The sequence below is a fragment of the Bombina bombina genome, chromosome 6 (assembly GCF_027579735.1).
Source record: "Bombina bombina isolate aBomBom1 chromosome 6, aBomBom1.pri, whole genome shotgun sequence".
In the NCBI taxonomy this organism is placed as follows: domain Eukaryota; kingdom Metazoa; phylum Chordata; class Amphibia; order Anura; family Bombinatoridae; genus Bombina; species Bombina bombina.
In genome coordinates, this window is record NC_069504.1 from 538,700 (window position 1) to 563,039 (window position 24,340).

The 24,340-nt window shown below is 43.3% G+C and overlaps 1 protein-coding gene across 1 annotated transcript in view; it reads left to right on the plus strand.

Annotated features, from left to right (window-relative positions):
* SBF1 (SET binding factor 1) overlaps positions 1–24,340 on the plus strand; it is a gene marked incomplete in the record, with an annotated part of 739,370 nt that overhangs the window by 289,842 nt on the left and 425,188 nt on the right. Inside the window, 2 exon segments of the mRNA XM_053716293.1 lie at positions 6,596–6,724; positions 19,297–19,395. Of these exon segments, the coding sequence (XP_053572268.1) occupies positions 6,596–6,724; positions 19,297–19,395 (228 nt within the window).

The window sequence follows — 24,340 nt, forward strand, 5'->3', positions numbered from 1 at the left end:
AAGGGGATGAGCTTCCGCAGGCCAGATTGGACTATAGTAACGACAGATGCCAGCCTTCAGGGCTGGGGTGCAGTCTGGAACTCCCTCAAGGCTCAGGGCTTGTGGACTCAGGAGGAGGCTCTCATTCCAATAAACATTCTGGAATTAAGAGCGATATTCAATGTTCTTCAGGCTTGGCCTCAGCTAGCTGCGGTTAGGTTCATCAGATTTCAGTCGGACAACATCACGACTGTAGCCTATATCAACCATCAGGGGGGAACAAGGAGCCCCCTGGCAATGTTGGAGGTTTCAAAGATAATTCTATGGGCAGAGGTTCACTCTTGCCATCTCTCAGCTATCCATATCCCAGGAGTAGAGAACTGGGAGGCGGATTTTCTAAGTCGGCAGACTTTTCATCTGGGGGAGTGGGAGCTCCATCCGGAGGTATTTGCCCAGCTGATTCAACTATGGGGCAAACCAGAACTGGATCTCATGGCGTCTCGTCAGAACGCCAAACTTCCTTGTTACGGGTCCAGGTTAAGGGATCCCCAGGCAGCGCTGATAGATGCTCTAGCAGCACCCTGGTCCTTCAGCCTGGCTTATGTGTTTCCACCGTTTCCTTTGCTCCCTCAGCTGATTGCCAAGATCAAACAGGAGAGAGCTTCGGTGATTTTGATAGCTCCTGCGTGGCCACGCAGGACTTGGTACGCAGATCTGGTGGACATGTCATCCTTTCCACCATGGACTCTGCCGCTGAGGCAGGACCTTCTACTTCAAGGTCCCTTCAAACATCCAAATCTAATTTCTCTGCGTCTGACTGCTTGGAGATTGAACGCTTGATTTTATCAAAGCGTGGTTTTTCCGAGTCGGTCATTGATACCTTAATTCAGGCTCGAAAGCCTGTCACCAGGAAAATCTATCATAAGATATGGTGTAAATATCTTCATTGGTGTGAATCCAAGGGTTACTCATGGAGTAAAGTCAGGATTCCCAGGATATTGTCTTTTCTCCAAGAAGGATTGGAGAAAGGATTGTCAGCTAGTTCCTTAAAGGGACAGATTTCTGCTCTGTCTATTCTTTTGCACAAGCGTCTGGCGGAACTTCCAGACGTTCAGGCGTTTTGTCAGGCTTTAGTTAGAATCAAGCCTGTGTTTAAACCTGTTGCTCCGCCATGGAGTTTAAATTTAGTTCTTAAAGTTCTTCAAGGGGTTCCGTTTGAACCTCTGCATTCCATAGATATCAAGCTTTTATCTTGGAAAGTTCTGTTCTTGGTAGCTATCTTTTTGGCTCGAAGAGTTTCAGAGTAATCTGCTTTACAGTGTGATTCCCCTTATCTGATCTTCCATGCAGATAAGGTAGTGTTGCGTACCAAACCTGGGTTTCTTCCTAAGGTGGTATCTAATAAGAATATCAATCAGGAGATTGTTGTTCCGTCATTGTGTCCTAATCCTTCTTCAAAGAAGGAACGTCTGTTACACAATCTTGACGTGGTTCGTGCTTTAAAGTTTTATTTACAAGCTACTAAAGATTTTAGTCAAATATCTGCATTGTTTGTTGTCTACTCTGGACAGAGGAAAGGCCAAAAGGCTTCTGCAACTTCTCTTTCCTTTTGGTTAAGAAGTATAATCCGCTTAGTTTATGAGACTGCTGGCCAGCAGCCTCCTGTAAGAATTACAGCTCATTCCACTAGAGCAGTGGCTTCCACATGGGCTTTTAAAAATGAGGCTTCTGTTGAACAGATTTGTAAGGCGGCGACTTGGTCTTCGCTTCATACTTTTTCTAAATTCTACAAATTTGATACTTTTGCTTGTTCGGAGGCTATTTTTGGGAGAAAGGTCTTACAGGCAGTGGTGCCTTCCGTTTAAGTTCCTGCCTTGTCCCTCCCTTCATCCGTGTCCTATAGCTTTGGTATTGGTATCCCACAAGTAATGGATGAATCCGTGGACTGGATACACCTTACAAGAGAAAACAAAATTTATGCTTACCTGATAAATTTATTTCTCTTGTGGTGTATCCAGTCCACGGCCCGCCCTGTCATTTTAAGGCAGGTGTTTTTTAAATTTTTAAACTACAGTCACCACTGCACCCTATAGTTTTTCTCTTTCTCTTGCTTGTCTTCGGTCGAATGACTGGGAGGTGGCAGTTAGGGGAGGAGCTATATAGACAGCTCTGCTGTTGGTGATCCTCTTGCAGCTTCCTGTTGGGAAGGAGAATATCCCACAAGTAATGGATGATCCGTGGACTGGATACACCACAAGAGAAATAAATTTATCAGGTAAGCATACATTTTGTTTTTTTCCCATTCCTGAAACTGTCATATAAGGAAATAGATAATTTTGCTTTATATGTTGTTTTTTTCTCTTACATTTTGCAAGATGTCTTTATCTGATCCTGCCTCAGAAGTTTCTGCTGGAACATTGCTGCCTGACATCGCTTCTACCAAAGCTAAGTACATTGGTTGTAAAATTGTTAAAATTATTTCACCGAATGTCATTTGTAATAGTTGTCATGATAAACTTTTACATGCAGATAGTGTTTCCATCAGTAATAGTTCATTGCCAGTTGCAGTTCCTTCAACTTCTAATGTACATGATATACCTGTAAATTTTAAAGAATTTGTTTCTGATTCTATTTTGAAGGCTTTGTCTGCATTTCCACCTTCTAATAAACGTAAAAGGTCTTTTAAAACTTCTCATTTAGTTGATGAAATTTCAAATGACCAACAACATAATTTATCCTCTTCTGATGAGGATCTATCTGATACAGAAGATCCTTCCTCAGACATTGACACTGACAAATCTACTTATTTATTTAAAATAGAGTATATGCGTTCTTTATTAAAAGAAGTGTTAATTATTTTGGATATTGAGGTAACTAGTCCTATTGACGTTCAGTCTAATAAACGTTTAAATGCTATTTTTAAACCTCCTGTGGTTTCTCCAGCGTTTTTTTCCTATTCCTGAGGCTATTTCTGATATGATTTCTAGGGAATGGAATAAGCCAGGTACTTCTTTTATTCCTTCTTCAAGGTTTAAAAAATTGTATCTTTTACCAGCAAAATCTATAGAGTTTTGGGAAAATATCCCCAAAGTTGATGGGGAGCCTTCCTCAAATTGGAATAAATCCAAGCCATTTAGGAAACCAAAGTCAGCCCCTAAGTCCGCATGAAGGTGCGGCCCTCATGCCAGCACAGCTGGTAGGTGGCAGATTAAGGTTTATTCAAAGATATTTGGATAAAATCTGTCCAAAATCAATGGATTCAGAGCATTGTCTCTCAAGGGTATCGAATAGGATTCAGAGTAAGACCTCCTGTGAGAAGATTTTTTCTCTCACGTATCCCAGTAAATCCAGTAAAAGCTCAGGCTTTCCTGAAGTGTGTTTCAGACCTGGAGTCTTCAGGGGTAATCATGCCAGTTCCTCCTCAGAACAAGGTTTGGGGTTTTATTCAAATCTATTCATTGTACCAAAGAAGGAAAATTTATTCAGACCAGTTTTGGATCTGAAAAATGTTGAATCGTTATGTAAGAGTACCAACTTTCAAGATGGTGACTATAAGGACTATTCTGCCTTTTGTTTATTGTGGACATATAATGTCCTTGCTGGACTTGCAGGATGCATACCTTCATATTCCGATTCATCCAGAACATTGTTCAGTTTCTGAGATTCTCTTTTCTAAACAAGCATTACCAATTTGTTGCTCTTCCATTTGGCCTAGCAACAGCTCCAATAATCTTTTCAAAGGTTCTGGGTGCCCTACTCTCTGTAATCAGAGAACAGGTTATTGCGGTGTTTCCTTATTTGGACGATATCTTGGTACTAGCTCAGTCTTTGCGTACTGCAGAATCTCACACAAATCAACTAGTGTTGTTTCTTTGGAAACATGGTTTGAGGATCAATTTACCAAAAGTTTCTTGATTCCTCAGACAAGGGTCACCTTTTTAGGCTTCCAGATAGATTCAGTGTCCATGACTCTGTCTCTAACCGACAAGAGACGTTTAAAATTGGTTGCAGCATGCCGGCACCTTCAGTCTCAGTCATTCCCTTCAGTGGCTATGTGCATGGAAGTTTTAGGTCTCATGAGTGCAGCATCGGGCGCGATCCCCTTTGCTCGTTTTCACATGAGACCTCTACAGCTTTGTATGCTGAATCAATGTACGATACTCTCTGACATGGTGGATAGATCACCATTGTTTAGTTCACGGGGCTTCTTTTGTTCGGCGAACCTGGACTGTGATCACAACAGATGCAAGTCTTTTAGGTTGGGGAGCTGTTTGGGGATCTCTGACAGCACAAGGGGTTTGGAAATCTCAAGAGGAGAGATTACCAATAAATATTTTAGAACTCCTTGCAATTCTCAGAGCTCTTCAGTTTTGGCCTCTGCTAAAGAGAGAACTGTTCATTTGTTTTCAGACAGACAATATCACAACAGTGGCATATGTCAATCATCAGGTGGGACTCACAGTCCTCAAGCTATGAAGAAAGTATCTCGGATACTTGTTTGGACGGAATCCAGCTCTTGTCTAATCTCTGCGGTGCTTATCCTAGGTGTAGACAATTGGGGGGCGGATTATCTCACCCGCTAGACTTTACATCCAGAGGAGTGGTCTCTCCATCTAGATGTGTTTTCTTAGATTGTTAAGTTGTGGGGTCTTCCAGAGATAGATCTCATGGCCTCTCATCTAAACAAGAAACTTCCCAGATACCTGTCCAGGTCCAGGGATGTTCAGGTGGAAGCAGGGGATGCGCTGACACATCCTTGGTGTTATCATCCTGCTTACATTTTCCCGCCTCTAGTTCTCCTTCCAAGAGTGATCTCCAAAATCATCATGGAACAATCATTTGTGTTGCTGATGGCTCCAGCATGGCCACACAGGTTTTGGTATGCGGATCTGGTTTGGATGTCCAGTTGCCCACTTTGGCCACTTCCGTTCGGCCAGACCTACTATCTCAAGGTCCGTTTTTCCATCAGGATCTCAAATCATTAAATTTGAAGGTATGGAAATTGAATGCTTAGTACTGTCATATAGGTTTCTCTGACTCAGTGATTAATACTATGTTACAAGCTTGTAAATCTGTTTCTTGAAAGATTTATTATAGAGTTTGGAAGACTTACATTTCATGGTGTTCTTCTCATAAATTCTCCTGGCATTCTTTTAGAATTCCTAGAATTTTACAGTTTCTTCAGGATGGTTTGGATAAGGGTTTGTCTGCAAGTTCCTTGAAAGGACAAATCTCCGCTTTTTCTGTTTTATTTCACAGAAAGATTACTATACTTCCTGATATACACTGTTTTATACAGGCTTTAGTTCTTATTAAGCCTGTTATTTAATCAATTTCTCCTCCTTGGAGTCTTAATTTGGTTCTGACGGCTTTACAGGTTCTTCCATTTGAACCTATGCATTTTTTGGACATTAAACTACTTTCTTGGAAAGTGTTGTTCCTTTTGGCCATCTCTTCTGCTAGAATAGTTTCTGAGTTATCTGCTCTTTCTTGTGAGTCTCCTTTTCTGATTTTTTTCATCAGGATAAGGCAGTTTTGCGGACTTCTTTTTAATTTTTACCTAAGGTTGTGAATTCTAACAACATTAGTAGAGCAATTGTTGTCCCTTCCTTGTGTCCTAATCCTAAGAATTCTTTGGAAAGTTCCTTACATTCTTTGGATGTGTTAAGAGCTTTGAAATATTATGTGGAAGCTACTAAAGATTTCAGGAAGACTTCCAGTCTATTTGTTTTATTTTCTGGTCTTAGGAAAGGTCAGAAGGCTTCTGCTATTTCCTTGGTTTCTTGGTTGAAACTTTTGATTCATCAAGTTTATTTTGAGTCGGGTCAGGCCCCGCCTCAGAGAATTACAGCTCATTCTACTAGATCAGTGTCCACTTTGTGGGCTTTTAAGAATGAAGCTTCAGTTGATCAGATTTGCAAAGCTGCAACTTGGTCCTCTTTGCATACATTTACTAAATTCTACCGTTTTGATGTATTTGCTTCTTCGGAAGCAGTTTTTTGGTAGAAAAGTTCTTCAGGCAGCTGTTTCAGTTTGATTCTTCTGCTTTTGATTTAAGTTTTTTTCTTTCAAATGAAATAAACTTATATTTTTGGGTTGTGGATTATTTTTTTTCAGCAGATTATGGCTGTTTTTATTTTTTTCCCTCCCTCTCTAGTGACTCTTGAGTGGAGATCCACATCTTGGGTATTGCTATCCCATATGTCACTAGCTCATGGACTCTTGCCAATTACATGAAAGAAAACATAATTTATGTAAGAACTTACCTGATAAATTCATTTCTTTCATATTGGCAAGAGTCCATGAGGCCCACCCTTTTTATGGTGGTTATGATTTTTTGTATAAAGCACAATTATTTCCAAATTTCCTTTGTTGATGCTTTCTACTCCTTTCTTTATCACCCCACTGCTTGGCTATTCGTTAAACTGAATTGTGGGTGTGGTGAGGGGTGTATTTATAGGCATTTTGAGGTTTGGGAAACTTTGCCCCTCCTGGTAGGATTGTATATCCCATATGTCACTAGCTCATGGACTCTTGCCAATATGAAAGAAATGAATTTATCAGGTAAGTTCTTGCATAAATTATGTTTTTTCTTACTGTGACCCATCTCATATAGGCCTCTTTCTTGGCTCAGCGAGGGCTGGTGGAGGATGATTTTCTTACCAAGGTACTGGAAGGGATGGCATTTGCAGGGTTTGTGACCGAGCGTGGGGCTCCGTACAGAGCCCTTGACTTGTTTGATGAGGTAAGTTCACCTCCCGTAGATGTCATTGATATTTTGTGTTTCTTTAATATAGGTGATGAGTCCACGATCCAATACTCCTGGGAATTACCTTTTCTTCCACTAGGAGGAAGCAAATGTTCTCAAACCTCAGAGATCTATATAAACCCTCCCACTTCTATGGTAATCATTCTTGTCTTTGCCTATGCTGGAGGTAGGTAAAGTAGAAGATGTGCAAGATTGCTTGTTATTTTATTTCTTTCCAGAGGCAGGGAGAGCCCACAAAATTATTTGTTACGGATAGGATTACAACACCTGGCCACCAGCCAAAGCATTAAGTATCCCTCCCACTTCCCTTACTCCCCCAGTCATTAGTTGCTTAGTCAACTGAGCATACCTCAGTAGCTCCTGAAGGGGAGCTATCTGATTTTGACTCCACTGAGGAAATACTAGCAGAGCCTAAAGAGATGACCTTCAGATTTATTCTTGAACATCTTCGCTTTCTAATCATGGAGGTTTTATCGACTCTGGAAGTTCCTGAGCCTATTCCTTCTGATGAATCCAAGATACCTAAACTGGACTGGGTTTATAATGTTAGACCTAGGGCTCCTGAGGTTTTTCATGTCCCAGCTCGCATGGCAGACATAATTTCTATGGAGTAGGAAAAGCCTGGAATTCTGTTGTCTCCATCTGCTAATTTTAAGAGGATGTTTCTAGTGCCTGACTCTAATCTAGAGTTGTGGAGTACCATCCCCAAGGTGGATGGAGCTGTCTCCATGCTGGCTAAGCATATTACTATCCCCCATGGACAGAAAGTTGGAGGGGTACCTAAGGAGACTTTTTCATCAGCTGGGTCTTCTCTTTCAACCTGCTGCAAGCATAGCAGCGTTTGCTGGAGCCGCCTCCTTTTGGTGTGACTTCTAGTCGAGACTTCTCTAGAAGACATTCAGGATAGGATTAAGGCCCTTAATTCCTTTATGTGTGACTCTATTATGCAAATCATTCGTCTTAACGCTAAGTTGTCTGGTTTCGCGGTTCTTTCACAAAGAGCTGAAGTCTTGGTCTGCGGATATAGTATCCAAGTCTAGACTCCTCTCTTTAGTCTTTAAGGGGAAGACACTGTTTGGTCCGGGCCTGGATTCTATTATCTCCACTGTGACTGGGGGTGCCTTCCTCCCACAGGACAAGACATCCTAAATCCAAGGGTTGCCAATCTGGCAATTTTCGTTCCTTTCATTCAAACAAGGGACAGAGATCTCCGGCCTCTTCCAAGTCTGACCAACCTAAAAGTTCCTGACAACCTAACCAATCTTGGAACTAGAACAAGCAGTTCAAGAAGCCCTCCTATTATTAAAAGTCAGCATAAAGGGACGGCCCCTGACCCGGGACCGGATCACTGTGCCACCTTACCTGGGCACATTTGGTTCAAGCTCCATCTTTTCTCTTAGCAAAATCTCTCACAGACTCTCTTCTGTGTCTCCTTCGGGAGCACGAGTGGAAGATATATCTGGGCAATAGCTTACTAATTCGCAACACCAGGGTGTGTTTTCTGAGAACGATTATCGATTCCACTGTCATGCAGATAACGGATCAGCATCGAGACAAGCTCCTGTCTGCCTGCCTATCTCTTCAATCCACTACTTGTCCCTCTGTGGCTCAGTGGATGGAAGTGGTGGGCCTCATGGTGGCTTCCATGGACATTATTCCTTTTGCTCGCTTCTGTCTGCGACCTTTACAACTATGTATGCTCAGGCAATGGAACTGCAATCATTCCGACCTGTCCCAAATGATAGTCCTTGTCAGCCTTACAAGAGATTCTCTCTCCTGGTGTTACACTTCCCCTTTGTCAGCTGACCTTCATTTACATTTTGTCATAAAAGACTCAGGTTTACTCACCTCTTTGCTTGTTAATTTGTTGCAAGCGTAATACCTGCACGCAAAAACCACCTGAGCCTTTCAGTTTTGTTGTTTCCTGTTCCTCTGTGTGCAGCAGCTGTTTGCACAGAAGCCTTGTTTGTTTGTATGCAGCCGCACAGGATCTTGGATTTCATTCCAGGCACTTCAGATTAAAGGACATTCCCTCCCGTCTACCAACTACAATGCACGGCATTCAAAAAACTGTTGGTAATACCTAGGTATCCAACCTTAGGGGGCGCTAAAGAGGAACTAAAAAATATATAGTGGTCAGTTCAATATTTTTAAACAACACCATATAATTCAAATCCACAATCATAAACCACAAAATTTGTGGTAACTTAGCTGAGTCCTTGTCCAAGGGTGTAAGACAAAGGCTAATGTTCATAAATGTCCTATTTTATTCTTCAGTGGTGTCGATTCGTCTGTACATGGCATCCAGATATAGCCAGTGGTGTAATGACCCGATATGATGAGCAGCTCTTCTCATATGATATAATACAAAGATACAAAAATCTGTGAAAGGAATCACAAAGAGAGAGGGCGTCTCCTAGTGCAACATTGCGAGGGTGATGATACAGCAAAACGTAAGACAATATTATACTCACAAGGAGAGCAGCACCAATGTGCCAATTGAGACAGGCTGGGGAATCACAGTGACCCAGCAACACTGATCCTGCGACAGGATGATGGGATCCGATATATCCAAACAATTACAGTCTCAGGCTTCCTTAAAAAGTCAAAATTTATTGATATAATTATAATATTTATATAGAGAGAAAAATATACCAGGATATATATTAATACCCTAGAATAGCAAGGGATTCAAAAAGGCACACAAAGAGGAAATTTTTAAATACACAATTTATTTCCCAAAATACAATTCAGTAAAAAAAGTATTATCTGTCAGTGTAAAAACACCACAGCAGAAGGCGAATTCTAACTTAAAACATTTAAAGTGCAAAGTAACCTAATTCTCTCCCTGTTCTATATCAAGATAATACACCACTAAATGAAGGGGTTAATCAACACAGATAGTGTACAACCTAGGTATATACTAGGCAGCATGCATATATATATATATGAATAACTACAGTCTATACATAAATGTGATATAGGTTATGTTTGTAGTGCTTAAACGCTCTTGTAAAATAAAAGCACATCTCCTCAATATTGCATGATTCAAACCGCAGCTATTCCTGCTGCATATATAGTCATTCACATTTGTGAATGACTATATATGCAGCAGGAATATGTCCTGCCAGTTGGTTAAGTATATACCTAGGTTGTACACTATCTGTGTTGATTAACCCCTTCATTTAGTGGTGTATTATCTTGATATAGAACAGGGAGAGAATTAGGTTACTTTGCACTTTAAATGTTTTAAGTTAGAATTCGCCTTCTGCTGTGGTGTTTTTACACTGACATATAATACTTTTTATACTGAATTGTATTTTGGGAAATAAATTGTGTATTTAAAAATGTCCTCTTTGTGTGCCTTTTTGAATCCCTTGCTGTTCTAGCGTATTAATATATATCCTGGTATATTTTTCTCTCGTAAGGTGTATCCAGTCCACCGATCATCCATTACTTGTGGGATATTCTCATTCCCAACAGGAAGTTCAAGAGGAAACCCACAGCAGAGCTGCAATATAGCTCCTCCCCTAACTGTCATAGCCAGTCATTCTCTTGCAACTCTCAACAAGCAAGGAGTGGTTAAATATAGCTAGTTTATTTTCTTCAATCAAAAGTTTGTTATTTTTAAATAGTACCGGAGTTGTGCTATTTTATCTCAGGCAGTAAATAGAAGAAGAATCTGCCTGAGGTTTCTATGATCTTAGCAGGTTGTAACTAAGATCCATTTCTGTTCACATATGTCTGAGGGGATTACACAGATGAGGTAAAACTTCAGCGAGAGAATGGCGTGCAGTTTATTCTGCTATCAGGTATGTGCAGTTATAATTTTTTCTAGAGATGGAAAACACTAGAAAATACTGCTGATACCGGATTAATGTAAGTTAAGCCTGAATACAGTGATTTAATAACGACTGGTATCATGCTTACTCCCAGGGGTAATACCCTTATGATATTTACAATATAAAACGTTTGCTGGCATGTTTAATTGTTTTTATATATGCTTTGGTGATAAAACTTTATTGGGGCCTAGTTTTTTCCACATGGCTGGCTTAAATTTTGCCTAGAAACAGTTTCCTGAGGCTTTCCACTGTGTTACTAGGAGTGGGAGGGGCCTATTTTAACGTTTTTTTTGTGCAGTTAAAATTACAAACTAAGACATCCAGATTCCCTCAAAGGCCCTCTGAATGCTATAGGACATCTCTAAAGGGCCCAAAGGCTTTCCAAAGTCGTTTATTGGGGAAGGTAGGGCTACAGCTTGCTGTGGCAGTTGGTTGTGACTGTTAAAAAACGTCTATTTCGTTTTTTTGATCCGTTTTTTGAACTAAGGGGTTAATCATCCATTTGCAAGTGGGTGCAATGCTCTGCTTGTCTATTACATACACTGTAAAAATTTCGTTTGATTTACTGCATTTTTTCACTGTTTTTCACTGTTTTTCAAATTCTGACAAAATTTGTTTCTCTTAAAGGCACAGTACCGTTTTTTATATTTGCTTGTTAACTTGATTTAAAGTGTTTTCCAAGCTTGCTAGTCTCATTGCTAGTCTGTACAAACATGTCTGACATAGAAGAAACTCCTTGTTCATTATGTTTAAAAGCCATGGTGGAACCCCCTCTTAGAATGTGTACCAAATGTACTGATTTCATTTTAGGCAATAAAGATCATTTTCTGTCTTTTAAAAATTTTTATCACCAGAGGAATCTGACGAGGGGGAAGTTATGCCGACTAACTTCCCCACGTGTCAGACCCTTTGACTCCCGCTTAAGGGACTCACGCTCAAATGGCGCCAAGTACATCTAGGGCGCCCATAGCGTTTACTTTACAAGACATGGCGGCAGTCATGGATAATACACTGTCAGCGGTATTAGCCAGACTACCTGAACTTAGAGGTAAGCGAGATAGCTCTGGGGTGAGACAAAATGCAGAGCATACTGACGCTTTAAGAACCATGTCTGATACTGCCTCACAATATGCAGAAGCTGAGGAAAGAGAGCTTCAGTCAGTGGGTGATGTTAATGACTCAGGAAGATACCTGATTCTAATATTTCTACATTTAAATTTAAGCTTGTACACCTCCGCGTGTTGCTTAGGGAGGTTTTAGCTGCTCTGAATGACTGTAATTCCATTGCAGTGCCAGAGAAATTGTGTAGACTGGATAAATACTTGCAGTGCCTGTGTGTACTGATGTTTTTCCAATACCTAAAAGGTTTACAAAAATTATTAATAAGGAATGGGATAGACCAGGTGTGCCGTTCTCTTCCCCTCCTATTTTTAGAAAAATGTTTCCAATAGACGCCACCACACGGGACTTATGGCAGACAGTCCCTAAGGTGGAGGGAGCAGTTTCTACTCTAGCAAAGCGTACTACTATCCCTGTCGAGGACAGTTGTGCTTTTTTTAGATCCAATGGATAAAAAATTAGGTTACCTTAAGAAAATATTTATTCAACAAGTTTTTATCCTACAGCCCCTTGCATGCATTGCCCCTGTCACTGCTACTGTGGCGTACTGGTTTGAGTCTCTGGAAGAGGCTTTACAGGTAGCGACTCCATTGGATGACATACTTGGCAAACTTAGAGCACTTAAGCTAGCCAATTCTTTTATTTCTGATGCCATTGTTCATTTGACTAAACTAACGGCTAAGAATTCTGGTTTTGCTATACAGGCGCACAGAGCGCTATGGCTTAAATCATGGTCAGCTGGCGTGACTTCAAAATCTAAGCTACTTAACACTCCCTTCAAGGGGCAGATCCTATTCGGGCCTGGTTTGAAGGAGATTATTGCTGATATCACTGGAGGAAAAGGTCATGCCCTTCCTCAGGACAGGTCCAAATCTAGGGCCAAACAGTCTATTTTCGTGCCTTTCAAAACTTCAAGGCAGGTGTGGCATCAACTTCCTCTAATAATAAACAAGAGGGAACTTTTGCTCAATCTAAGACGGTCTGGAGACCAAACCAGACCTGGAAAAAAGGTAAGCAGGTCAAAAAAAGCCTGCTGCTGCCTCTAAGACAGCATGAAGGAACGGCCCCCTATCCGGTAATGGATCTAGTAGGGGGCAGACTTTCACTCTTCGCCCAGGCGTGGGCAAGAGATGTTCAGGATCCCTGGGCGTTGGAAATTATATCCCAGGGATATCTTCTGGACTTCAAAGCTTCCCCCCCAAAAGGGAGATTTCACCTTTCACAATTATCTGCACACCAGATAAAAAGAGGCATTCTTACACTGTGTACGAGACCTCCTAGTTATGGGAGTGAACAGGAACAGGGTTTTTACTCAAATCTGTTTGTGGTTCTCAAAAAAGAGGGAACCTTCAGACCAATTTTGGATCTAAAGATCTTAAACAAATTCCTCAATGTTCCGTCGTTCAAGATGGAAACTATTCGTACTATCCTACCACTGATCCAGGAGGGTCAATATTTGAGTACAGTGGATGCTTATCTTCACATTCCGATACACAAAGATCATCATCGGTTTCTCAGGTTTGCCTTTCAAGACAGGCATTACCAGTTGTAGCTCTTCGCTTTGGATTAGCTACAGCCCCAAGAATCTTTACAAAGGTTCTAGGGTCGCTTATGGCGGTCCTAAGGCCGCGGGGCATAGCAGTAGCCTTTTATTTAGGCGACATCCTGATACAGGCGTCAAACTTCCAAATTGCCAAGTCTCATACGGACGTAGTACTGGCATTTCTGAGGTCGCATGGGTGGAAAGTGAACGAGGAAAAGAGTTCTCTATCCCCACTCACAAGAGTTTCCTTTCTAGGGACTCTGATAGATTCTATAGAAATGAAAATTCACCTGACGGAGTCCAGGTTATCAAAGCTTCTAAATTCCTGCCGGGTTCTTCATTCCATTCCGCGCCCTTCGGTGGCTCAGTGTATGGAAGTAATCGGCTTAATGGTAGCGGCAATGGACATAGTGCCGTTTGCACGCTTACATCTCAGACCGCTGCAACTATGCATGCTCAGTCAGTGGAGCGGGGATTACACAGATTTGTCCCCTCAACTGAATCTGGACCAAGAGACCAAGGATTCTTTTCCCTGGTAGCTATCTCGGGTCCATCTGTCCAAAGGTATGACCTTTCGCAGGCCAGATTGGACAATTGTAACAACAAATTGCCAGCCTTCTAGGTTGGGGTGCAGTCTGGAACTCCCTGAAGGCTCAGGGATCGTGGACTCAGGAGGAGTCTCTCCTTCCAATAAATATTCTGGAACTAAGAGCGATATTCAAGGCTCTTCAGGCTTGGCCTCAGTTAGCAACTCTGTGAGGTACATCAGATTTCAGTCGGACAACATCACGACTGTAGCTTACATCAACCATCAAGGGGGAACAAGAAGTTCCCTAGAGATGTTAGAAGTTTCAAAAATAATTCGCTGGGCAGAGATTCACTCTTGCCACCTATCAGCTATCCATATCCCAGGTGTAGAGCAATGGGAGGCGGATTTTCTAAGTCGTCAGACTTTTCATCCAGGAGAGTGGGAACTCCATCCGGAGGTATTTGCACAACTGATTCATCGTTGGGGCAAACCAGAACTGGATCTCATGGCGTCTCGCCAGAACGCCAAGCTTCCGTGTTACGGATCCAGGTCCAGGGCGACCCTGATAGATGCTCTAGCAGCGCCCTGGTCTTTCAACCTGGCTTACGTGTTTCCACCGTTTCCTCTGCTCCCTCGACTGATTGCCAAGATCAAGCAGGAGAGAGCATCGGTGATTCTGATAGCACCTGCGTGGCCACGCAGGACCTGGTATGCAGATCTAGTGGACATGTCATCCTTTCCACCATGGTCTCTGCCTCTGAGACAGGACCTTCTACTTCAGGGTCCTTCCAACCATCCAAATCTAATTTCTCTGCGGCTGACTTACCTAGAGATTGAACGCTTGATTTTATCAAAGCGTGGCTTCTCCTAGTCAGTTATTGATACCTTAATACGGGCACGAAAGCCTGTCACCATGAAAATTTACCATAAGGTATGGCGTAGATATCTTTATTGGTGTGAATCCAAGGGTTACTCATGGAGTAAGGTCAGGATTCCTAGGATATTATCTTTTCTCCAAGAAGGTTTGGAAAAAGGATTGTCAGCTAGTTAAGCGTCTGGCAGATGTTCCAGACGTTCAGGCATTTTGTCATACTTTAGTTAGAATCAAGCCTGTGTTTAAACCGGTTGCTCCACCATGGAGCTTAAACTTGGTTCTTAAGGTTCTTCAAGAAGTTCCGTTTGAACCTCTTCATTCCATAGATATCAAACTTTTATCTTGGAAAGTCCTTTTTTTGGTAGCTATTTCCTCGGCTCGTAGAGTCTCCGAGTTATCTGCCTTACAATGTGATTCTCCTTATCTGATTTTTCATACGGATAAGGTAGTCCTGCGTACCAAATCTGGGTTTTTACCTAAGGTGGTATCTAACAAGAATATCAATCAAGAAATTGTTGTTCCATCCTTGTGTTTCACAATCTGGACGTGGTCCGTGCTTTAAAGTTTTTACTTACAAGCTACTAAAGATTTTCGTCAAACATCTGCTTGGTTTGTTGTCTTCTCTGGACAGAGGAGAGATCAAAAGGCTTCGGCAACCTCTCCTTTTTGGCTAAGAAGCTTAATCCGCTTAGCCTATGAGACTGCTGGACAGCAGCCTCCTGAAAGGATTACAGCTCATTCCACTAGAGCTGTGGCTTCCACTTGGGCCTTTAAAAATGAGGCTTCTTTTGAACAAATTTGCAAGGCAACGACTTGGTCTTCGCTTCATACTTTTTCAAAATTTTGCAAATTTGATACTTTTGCTTCTTCGGAGGCTATATTTGGGAGAAAGGTTTTACAGGCAGTGTTTTCTTCCATTTAAGTTCCTGCCTTGTCCCTCCCTTCATCTGTGTACTTTAGCTTTGGCATTGGTATCCCACAAGTAATGGATGATCCGTGGACTGGATACACAATTTATGCTTACCTGATAAATTTATTTCTCTTGTGGTGTATCCAGTCCACGGCCCGCCCTGTCATTTTAAGGCAGGTAATTTTTAAATTTAAACTACAGTAACCACTGCACCCTATGGTTCCTCCTTTCTCGGCTTGTTTTCGGTCGAATGACTGGCTATAACAGTTAGGGGAGGAGCTATATTGCAGCTCTGCTGTGGGTTTCCTCTTGCAACTTCCAGTTGAAAATGAGAATATCCCACAAGTAATGGATGATCCTTGGACTGGATACACCACAAGAGAAATACATTTATCAGGTAAGCATAAATTGTGTTTTTCTCTCTATGTAAATATTATAATTTACTTGAAGGGTGGCACCATTGAGAATATATTATAGCAATATTACCTACTCTCTCACGCTTTTTGTATTTATTGATATAATTGTTTGTTAAAATCCAGGGATGTGTACAATTTCACCCCAATAAATAAAAACAAGTATTAAAACAGTTGCAACGCTTTTCTCAGCCAGACTGGCTGTTTCCTCAGGCATCTCTGAGTGATGCCTGAGGAAACAGCCAGTCTGGCTGAGAAACGCGTTACTCTGTTACTCTGAATTGCTACTTAATAGCTACAAACAACTTTGTGGAATACTAACTTCAGCCTTCTACTGATTTAGTTCCCATCTACATAGTAGTTAATACAATTCTGCTATAGTATTCTGTTTTACTGCATAGTAGCAACAAATCTCACTTATATGATTGTAACTCCCAATATTATTTGACACTTATTACTGATATAGTGTAATAATAGGAATAGTGATGCAATTTTAACACTTTGCTGCAGATCTGGATTCTAAGGAGGTCCAGTTTATAACACCTGGTGGCTCTGTCAGGGCCACCTGTCTCAAGGCATGTTCTTTTTGAGACCATCTTGGGAGATTGCAACTACGGATGCGAGTCTTCTTGGCTGGGGTGCTGTTTGGGGTTCCTTAAAGGTGCAGAGAGCCTGGTTGCTTGAGGAGTCTTCTCTCCCCATCAACATTCTTAAGTTGTGAGCCATCTTCAATGCTCTGATGGCGTGGCCTCAACTTTGTTCTGTCCGTTTTATCAAATTCCAGTCAGACAACATAACATCCCACAATTGTCACAGCTCGGCCATTCATATCCTGGGAGTGGAAAATTGGGAGGCGGATTTCTTGAGCAGAGAGACTTTCCATCCTGGGGAGTGGTCTCTTCACCAGGAGGTGTTTTCTGAGATAACCCTAAGGTGGGGTGTCCCGGAGATAGACTACATGGCCTCAATACCAAACTTCCTAGATACGGGTCGAGAACAAGGGATCCTCAGGCAGTGTTTTGTTGGACGTGTTAGCTGTTCCATGAAAGTTCAAGCTTATTTATCTGTTCCCTCCATTTGCTCTCCTTCTCAGAGTGATCGCCCACATCAAACAGTGAGCGGACCTTCTATTTCAAGGTCTGTTCCTTTATCAAGATCTAGATTCTCTGAGACTGACTGCATGGAGATTGAACGCCTGGTGCTGTCCAAAAGAGTTTTTTTGACAGGGTCATTGATACTCTGATCCAAGGTCGTAAGCCGGTTACTCGTCCTATTTACCACAAGGTGTGGCACACCTCTCTGGCTTGGTGTGATGATCGAGGTTTCCCTTGGCACAAGATGAGGGTTCACCTGATTCTTTTGTTTCTCCAAGATTGTTTGGAGTAAGGTTTGTCAGCCTGTTCTATCAAGGATCAGATCTTTGCCCTGTCTGTGTTGCTGCACAGGAAATTGGCTAATCTTCCTGATGTTCAGTACTTTGTTCAGGCCCTGGTTAGAATCAGGCCTGTGTTTAAACCCGTTGCTCCTCCCTGGAGCCTTAATATTGTTCTTTGTGTTCTTCAACAGGCTCCTTTTGAGCATATGCATTCTGTTTACTTAAAAACAAAAAACTTTCCAAGACAAAAGTTTAGTTGGCTATTTCTTCTGCTCGCAGAGTTTCAAAATTATCTACGTTAGTGTGATTCCCCTTATCTTGTTTTCCATGCTGATAAGAATGTTGTACGTACCAAGTAAGGTTTTCCACCTAAGGTTGTCTCTGACCGCAATATCAATCACGAAAATTGTAGTTTCTTCTTTTTGCCCTAATCCTTCCTCTCAGAAAGAGCATTTGTTGCACAATCTGGATGTAGTGCGTGCCTTGAAATTCTATCTTCATGCAACCAAGGATTTTAGACAATCTTCTTTCTTGTTTGTTTTGTACGCTGGTAAGCAAAAGGGTCAGAAGGCCACTGCAGCTACTCTTTCTTTTTGGCTGAGTTGTGTCATTTGTTTGGTGAACAGCCTCCTGAGAGGATTATGGCTCATTCTACCTGTGCAGTGTCCTCTTCTTAGGCTTTTAAGATTGAAGCTTCTATGGAGCAAATCTGTAAGATGGCTACCTGCTCTTCTTTACATTCCTTTTTAAAAGTTTACAAGTTTTAATGTTTTTGCCTCAGCTGAGGCTTCTTTTGGGAGAAAAGTGCTTCAAGTGGTGGTGCCTTCAGATTAGGTCCATCTGCCTTATTTTCCGTCCCTGTTCATTCTTTGTCCTCTCTAGCTTGGGTATTGGATTCCCAACAGTAATAAATGAATTTGTGGACTCTCCCTGCCATTGGAAAGAAAACAAAATTTATGCTTACCTGATGATAAATTATTTTCTTTCCTGGCATGGAGAGTCCATGAACCTGCCCTATTTTTTGTTTTTGGCGGCAGTTTTTTCCTTATCTTCCAGCACCTTTGTACCCCTAGTGTTTCTCCTACTTTTCCTTTTTCCTCGGCTGAATGTCTGGGGAAATAAGGGAAGTGGGAGGGATACTTAAAGCTTTGTCTGGTTTTCCCAACAGTAATGAAAGAATTTGTGGACTCTCCCTGCCAGGAAAGAAAATAATTTATCAGGTAAGCATAATTTTCGTTTTTAGGGTTTCCTGGTTAGAACCCTGAAGTTTCCCTCTTCAGAACTGATTTAAAGGGGATACAAATATTCTTTTTTTGGACATTTAGTGCAGGATTCTTCCTACTTACATCCTACTTATTTGGCTTTTCTCCAGGACATGCTTAACAAATCTTCTACTGATGACATTCTCAGTACTAGGTTAAAGGCTTTTAGAGGTAAGTGTTGGGGGCATTTGTATCTCGTGGTTGAATCCATTAGGAATGCCTTGGCCAGCTTAGTAGCGCTAGTTTATTAGCACATATATTCGTTGAGCTTAGAGGGATATATATTTATTATTAAAGGGGAATTGATATTAAGGAAAATGTTGTGTTTTTTCATGTGTGCGCGTGTGCAATTGATCGTTTGCCGCCCTTTTTTGCTATATAGATGTTCTGGATGCCGCAGTCGTTGCCTTTAGTTACAGTTGGGCTGCTGGGTGGTTGATGTGGGTTCCCCTCTCCTCTGATTTTTTTTTTGGAACAACCCTCCCCCCCCCTCATTTTCTCTATTTATTTTACTGATTACCCTAGAGGAGCGAGAGTTTATAAAGAGCTCTGAGGTTTGCGAATCTTTGCCTCCACCTAGTGGCATTAAAGGTAATTCCCAGGAGTAATGGATCGTGGACTCATCACCATGAAAGAAAGGAATTTATCAGGTAAGATATAAATTATGTTTTTCTCCTACAGCTCGTTGCTTATGATGTGAAAAAGCTTCAGTATGAAGAGGGCAGTCAGAAGGCCATTATGAAGCATGTACGGGAGCTGGCAGAGAAACTCTACCGAAATGTAAGTCTAAGACATGTGTGTGTAGATGATTTGGGTGACAGCGGGGAGCATAACAAGGCGAGTACTGATTGTGACAGCCGGGAGCATAGCAAGGTGAGTACTGATTGTGACAGCCGGGAGCATAGCAAGGCGAGTACTGATTGTAACAGCGGGGAGCATAGCAAGGCGAGTACTGATTGTGACAGCAGGGAGCATAGCAAGGTGAGTACTGATTGTAACAGCGGGGAGCATAGCAAGGCGAGTACTGATTGTGACAGTGGGGAGCATAGCAAGGTGAGTACTGATTGTGACAGCAGGGAGCATAGCAAGGCGAGTACTGATTGTGACAGTGGGGAGCATAGCAAGGTGAGTACTGATTGTGACAGTGGGGAGCATAGCAAGGCGAGTACTGATTGTGACAGCCGGGAGCATAGCAAGGTGAGTACTGATTGTGACAGCCGGGAGCATAGCAAGGCGAGTACTGATTGTAACAGCAGGGAGCATAGCAAGGCGAGTACTGATTGTGACAGCAGGGAGCATATCAAGGTGAGTACTGATTGTGACAGCGGGGAGCATAGCAAGGTGAGTACTGATTGTGACAGTGGGGAGCATAGCAAGGTGAGTACTGATTGTGACAGCCGGGAGCATAGCAAGGCGAGTACTGATTGTAACAGCGGGGAGCATAGCAAGGCGAGTACTGATTGTGACAGTGGGGAGCATAGCAAGGCGAGTACTGATTGTGACAGCCGGGAGCATAGCAAGGCGAGTACTGATTGTAACAGCGGGGAGCATAGCAAGGCGAGTACTGATTGTGACAGCGGGGAGCATAGCAAGGCGAGTACTGATTGTGACAGCCGGGAGCATAGCAAGGCGAGTACTGATTGTGACAGCCGGGAGCATAGCAAGGCGAGTACTGATTGTGACAGCCGGGAGCATAGCAAGGCGAGTACTGATTGTAACAGCGGGGAGCATAGCAAGGCGAGTACTGATTGTGACAGCAGGGAGCATATCAAGGTGAGTACTGATTGTGACAGCGGGGAGCATAGCAAGGTGAGTACTGATTGTGACAGTGGGGAGCATAGCAAGGTGAGTACTGATTGTGACAGTGGGGAGCATAGCAAGGTGAGTACTGATTGTGACAGTGGGGAGCATAGCAAGGCGAGTACTGATTGTGACAGTGGGGAGCATAGCAAGACGAGTACTGATTGTGACAGCGGGGAGCATAGCAAGGCGAGTACTGATTGTGACAGCGGGGAGCATAGCAAGTACTGGTTGTGATTGAGGTGACAGCTGGGAGACAAGGTGAGTACTGGTTGTGATTGAGGTGACAACTGGGAGACTAGTAAGGTGAGTACTGGTTGTGATTGAGGTGACAGCCGGGAGACTAGTAAGGTGAGTACTGGTTGTGATTGAGGTGACAGCTGGGTGACTAGTAAGGTGAGTACTGGTTGTGATTGAGGTGACAGCTGGGTGACTAGTAAGGTGAGTACTGGTTGTGATTGAGGTGACAGCTGGGAGACTAGTAAGGTGAGTACTGGTTGTGATTGAGGTGACAGCTGGGAGACTAGTAAGGTGAGTACTGGTTGTGGTAACAGCTGGGCGACTATTAAGGTGAGTACTGGTTGTGATTGAGGTGACAGCTGGGAGACTAGTAAGCTGAGTACTGGTTGTGATTGAGGTGACAGCTGGGAGACTAGTAAGGTGAGTACTGGTTGTGACAGCAGGGAGCATAGCAAGGCGAGTACTGATTGTGACAGCGGGGAGCATAGCAAGTACTGGTTGTGATTGAGGTGACAGCTGGGAGACAAGGTGAGTACTGGTTGTGATTGAGGTGACAACTGGGAGACTAGTAAGGTGAGTACTGGTTGTGATTGAGGTGACAGCCGGGAGACTAGTAAGGTGAGTACTGGTTGTGATTGAGGTGACAGCCGGGAGACTAGTAAGGTGAGTACTGGTTGTGATTGAGGTGACAGCTGGGTGACTAGTAAGGTGAGTACTGGTTGTGATTGAGGTGACAGCTGGGAGACTAGTAAGGTGAGTACTGGTTGTGATTGAGGTGACAGCGGTGAGACTAGTAAGGTGAGTACTGGTTGTGGTAACAGCTGGGCGACTATTAAGGTGAGTACTGGTTGTGATTGAGGTGACAGCTGGGAGACTAGTAAGCTGAGTACTGGTTGTGATTGAGGTGACAGCTGGGAGACTAGTAAGGTGAGTACTGATTGTGACAGCAGGGAGCATAGCAAGGCGAGTACTGATTGTGACAGCGGGGAGCATAGCAAGTACTGGTTGTGATTGAGGTGACAGCTGGGAGACAAGGTGAGTACTGGTTGTGATTGAGGTGACAACTGGGAGACTAGTAAGGTGAGTACTGGTTGTGATTGAGGTGACAGCCGGGAGACTAGTAAGGTGAGTACTGGTTGTGATTGAGGTGACAGCTGGGTGACTAGTAAGGTGAGTACTGGTTGTGATTGAGGTGACAGCTGGGAGACTAGTAAGGTGAGTACTGGTTGCGATTGAGGTGACAGCTGGGAGACTAGTAAGGTGAGTACTGGTTGTGGTAACAGCTGGGCGACTATTAAGGTGAGTACTGGTTGTGATTGAGGTGACAGCTGGGAGACTAGTAAGCTGAGTACTGGTTGTGATTGAGGTGACAGCTGGGAGACTAGTAAGGTGAGTACTGGTTGTGATTGAGGTGACAGCTGGAAGACTAATAAGGTGAGTACTGGTTGTGATTGAGGTGACAGCTGGGAGACTAATAAGGTGAGTACTGGTTGTGATTGAGGTGACAGCTAGGAGACTAGTAAGGTGAGTACTGGTTGTGATTGAGGTGACAGCTTGGAGACTAGTAAGGTGAGTACTGGTTGTGATTGAGGTGACAGCTGGAAGACTAATAAGGTGAGTACTGGTTGTGATTTGGATGACAGCCGGGAGACTAGTAAGGTGAGTACTGGTTGTGATTGAGGTGACAGCTGGGAGACTAGTAAGGTGAGTACTGGTTGTGATTGAGGTGACAGCTAGGAGACTAGTAAGGTGAGTACTGGTTGTGATTGAGGTGACAGCTAGGAGACTAGTAAGGTGAGTACTGGTTGTGATTGAGGTGACAGCTGGGCGACTATTAAGGTGAGTACTGGTTGTGATTGAGGTGACAGCTGGGAAACTAATAAGGTGAGTACTGGTTGTGATTGAGGTGACAGCGGTGAGACTAGTAAGGTGAGTACTGGTTGTGATTGAGGTGACAGCGGTGAGACTAGTAAGGTGAGTACTGGTTGTGGTGACAGCTGGGAGACTAGTAAGGTGAGTACTGGTTGTGATTGAGGTGACAGCTGGGAGACTAGTAAGGTGAGTACTGGTTGTGATTGAGGTGACAGCGGTGAGACTAGTAAGGCGAGTACTGGTTGTGGTGACAGCTGGGGGACTAGTAAGGTGAGTACTAGTTGTGATTGAGGTGACGGCTGGGAGACTAGGTAAGGTGAGTACTGGTTGTGATTGAGGTGACAGCGGTGAGACTAATAAGGTGAGTACTGGTTGTGATTGAGGTGACAGCTGGGAGACTAGTAAAGTGAGTACTGGTTGTGATTGAGGTGACAGCGGTGAGACTAGTAAGGTGAGTACTGGTTGTGGTGACAGCTGAGAGACTAGTAAGGTGAGTACTGGTTGTGATTGAGGTGACAGCTGGGAGACTAGTAAGGTGAGTACTGGTTGTGATTGAGGTGACAGCTGGGAGACTAGTAAGGTGAGTACTGGTTGTGGTGACAGCTGGGAGACTAGTAAGGTGTGTACTGGTTGTGATTGAGGTGACAGCTGGGAGACTAGTAAGGTGAGTACTGGTTGTGATTTGGATGACAGCCGGGAGACTAGTAAGGTGAGTACTGGTTGTGATTGAGGTGACAGCTGGGAGACTAGTAAGGTGAGTACTGGTTGTGATTGAGGTGACAGCTAGGAGACTAGTAAGGTGAGTACTGGTTGTGATTGAGGTGACAGCTAGGAGACTAGTAAGGTGAGTACTGGTTGTGATTGAGGTGACAGCTGGGAGACTAGTAAGGTGAGTACTGGTTGTGATTGAGGTGACAGCTAGGAGACTAGTAAGGTGAGTACTGGTTGTGATTGAGGTGACAGCTAGGAGACTAGTAAGGTGAGTACTGGTTGTGGTGACAGCTGGGCGACTATTAAGGTGAGTACTGGTTGTGATTGAGGTGACAGCTGGGAAACTAATAAGGTGAGTACTGGTTGTGATTAAGGTGAGAGCGGTGAGACTAGTAAGGTGAGTACTGGTTGTGGTGGCAGCTGGGAGACTAGTAAGGTGAGTACTGGTTGTGATTGAGGTGACAGCTGGGAGACTAGTAAGGTGAGTACAGGTTGTGATTGAGGTGACAGCGGTGAGACTAAGAAGGTGAGTACTGGTTGTGATTGAGGTGACAGCGGTGAGACTAGTAAGGTGAGTACTGGTTGTGGTGACAGCTGGGAGACTAGTAAGGTGAGTACTGGTTGTGTTGACAGCTGGGGGACTAGTAAGGTGAGTACTAGTTGTGATTGATGTGACAGCTGGGAGACTAGTAAGGTGAGTACTGGTTGTAATTGAGGTGACAGCGGTGAGACTAGTAAGGTGAGTACTGGTTGTGGTGACAGCTGGGAGACTAGTAAGGTGAGTACTGGTTGTGTTGACAGCTGGGGGACTAGTAAGGTGAGTACTAGTTGTGATTGAGGTGACGGCTGGGAGACTAGGTAAGGTGAGTACTGGTTGTGATTGAGGTGACAGCGGTGAGACTAATAAGGTGAGTACTGGTTGTGATTGAAGTGACAGCTGGGAGACTAGTAGGGTGAGTACTGGTTGTGATTGAGGTGACAGCGGTGAGACTAGTAAGGTGAGTACTGGTTGTGGTGGCAGCTGGGAGACTAGTAAGGTGAGTACTGGTTGTGATTGAGGTGACAGCGGTGAGACTAGTAAGGTGAGTACTGGTTGTGATTG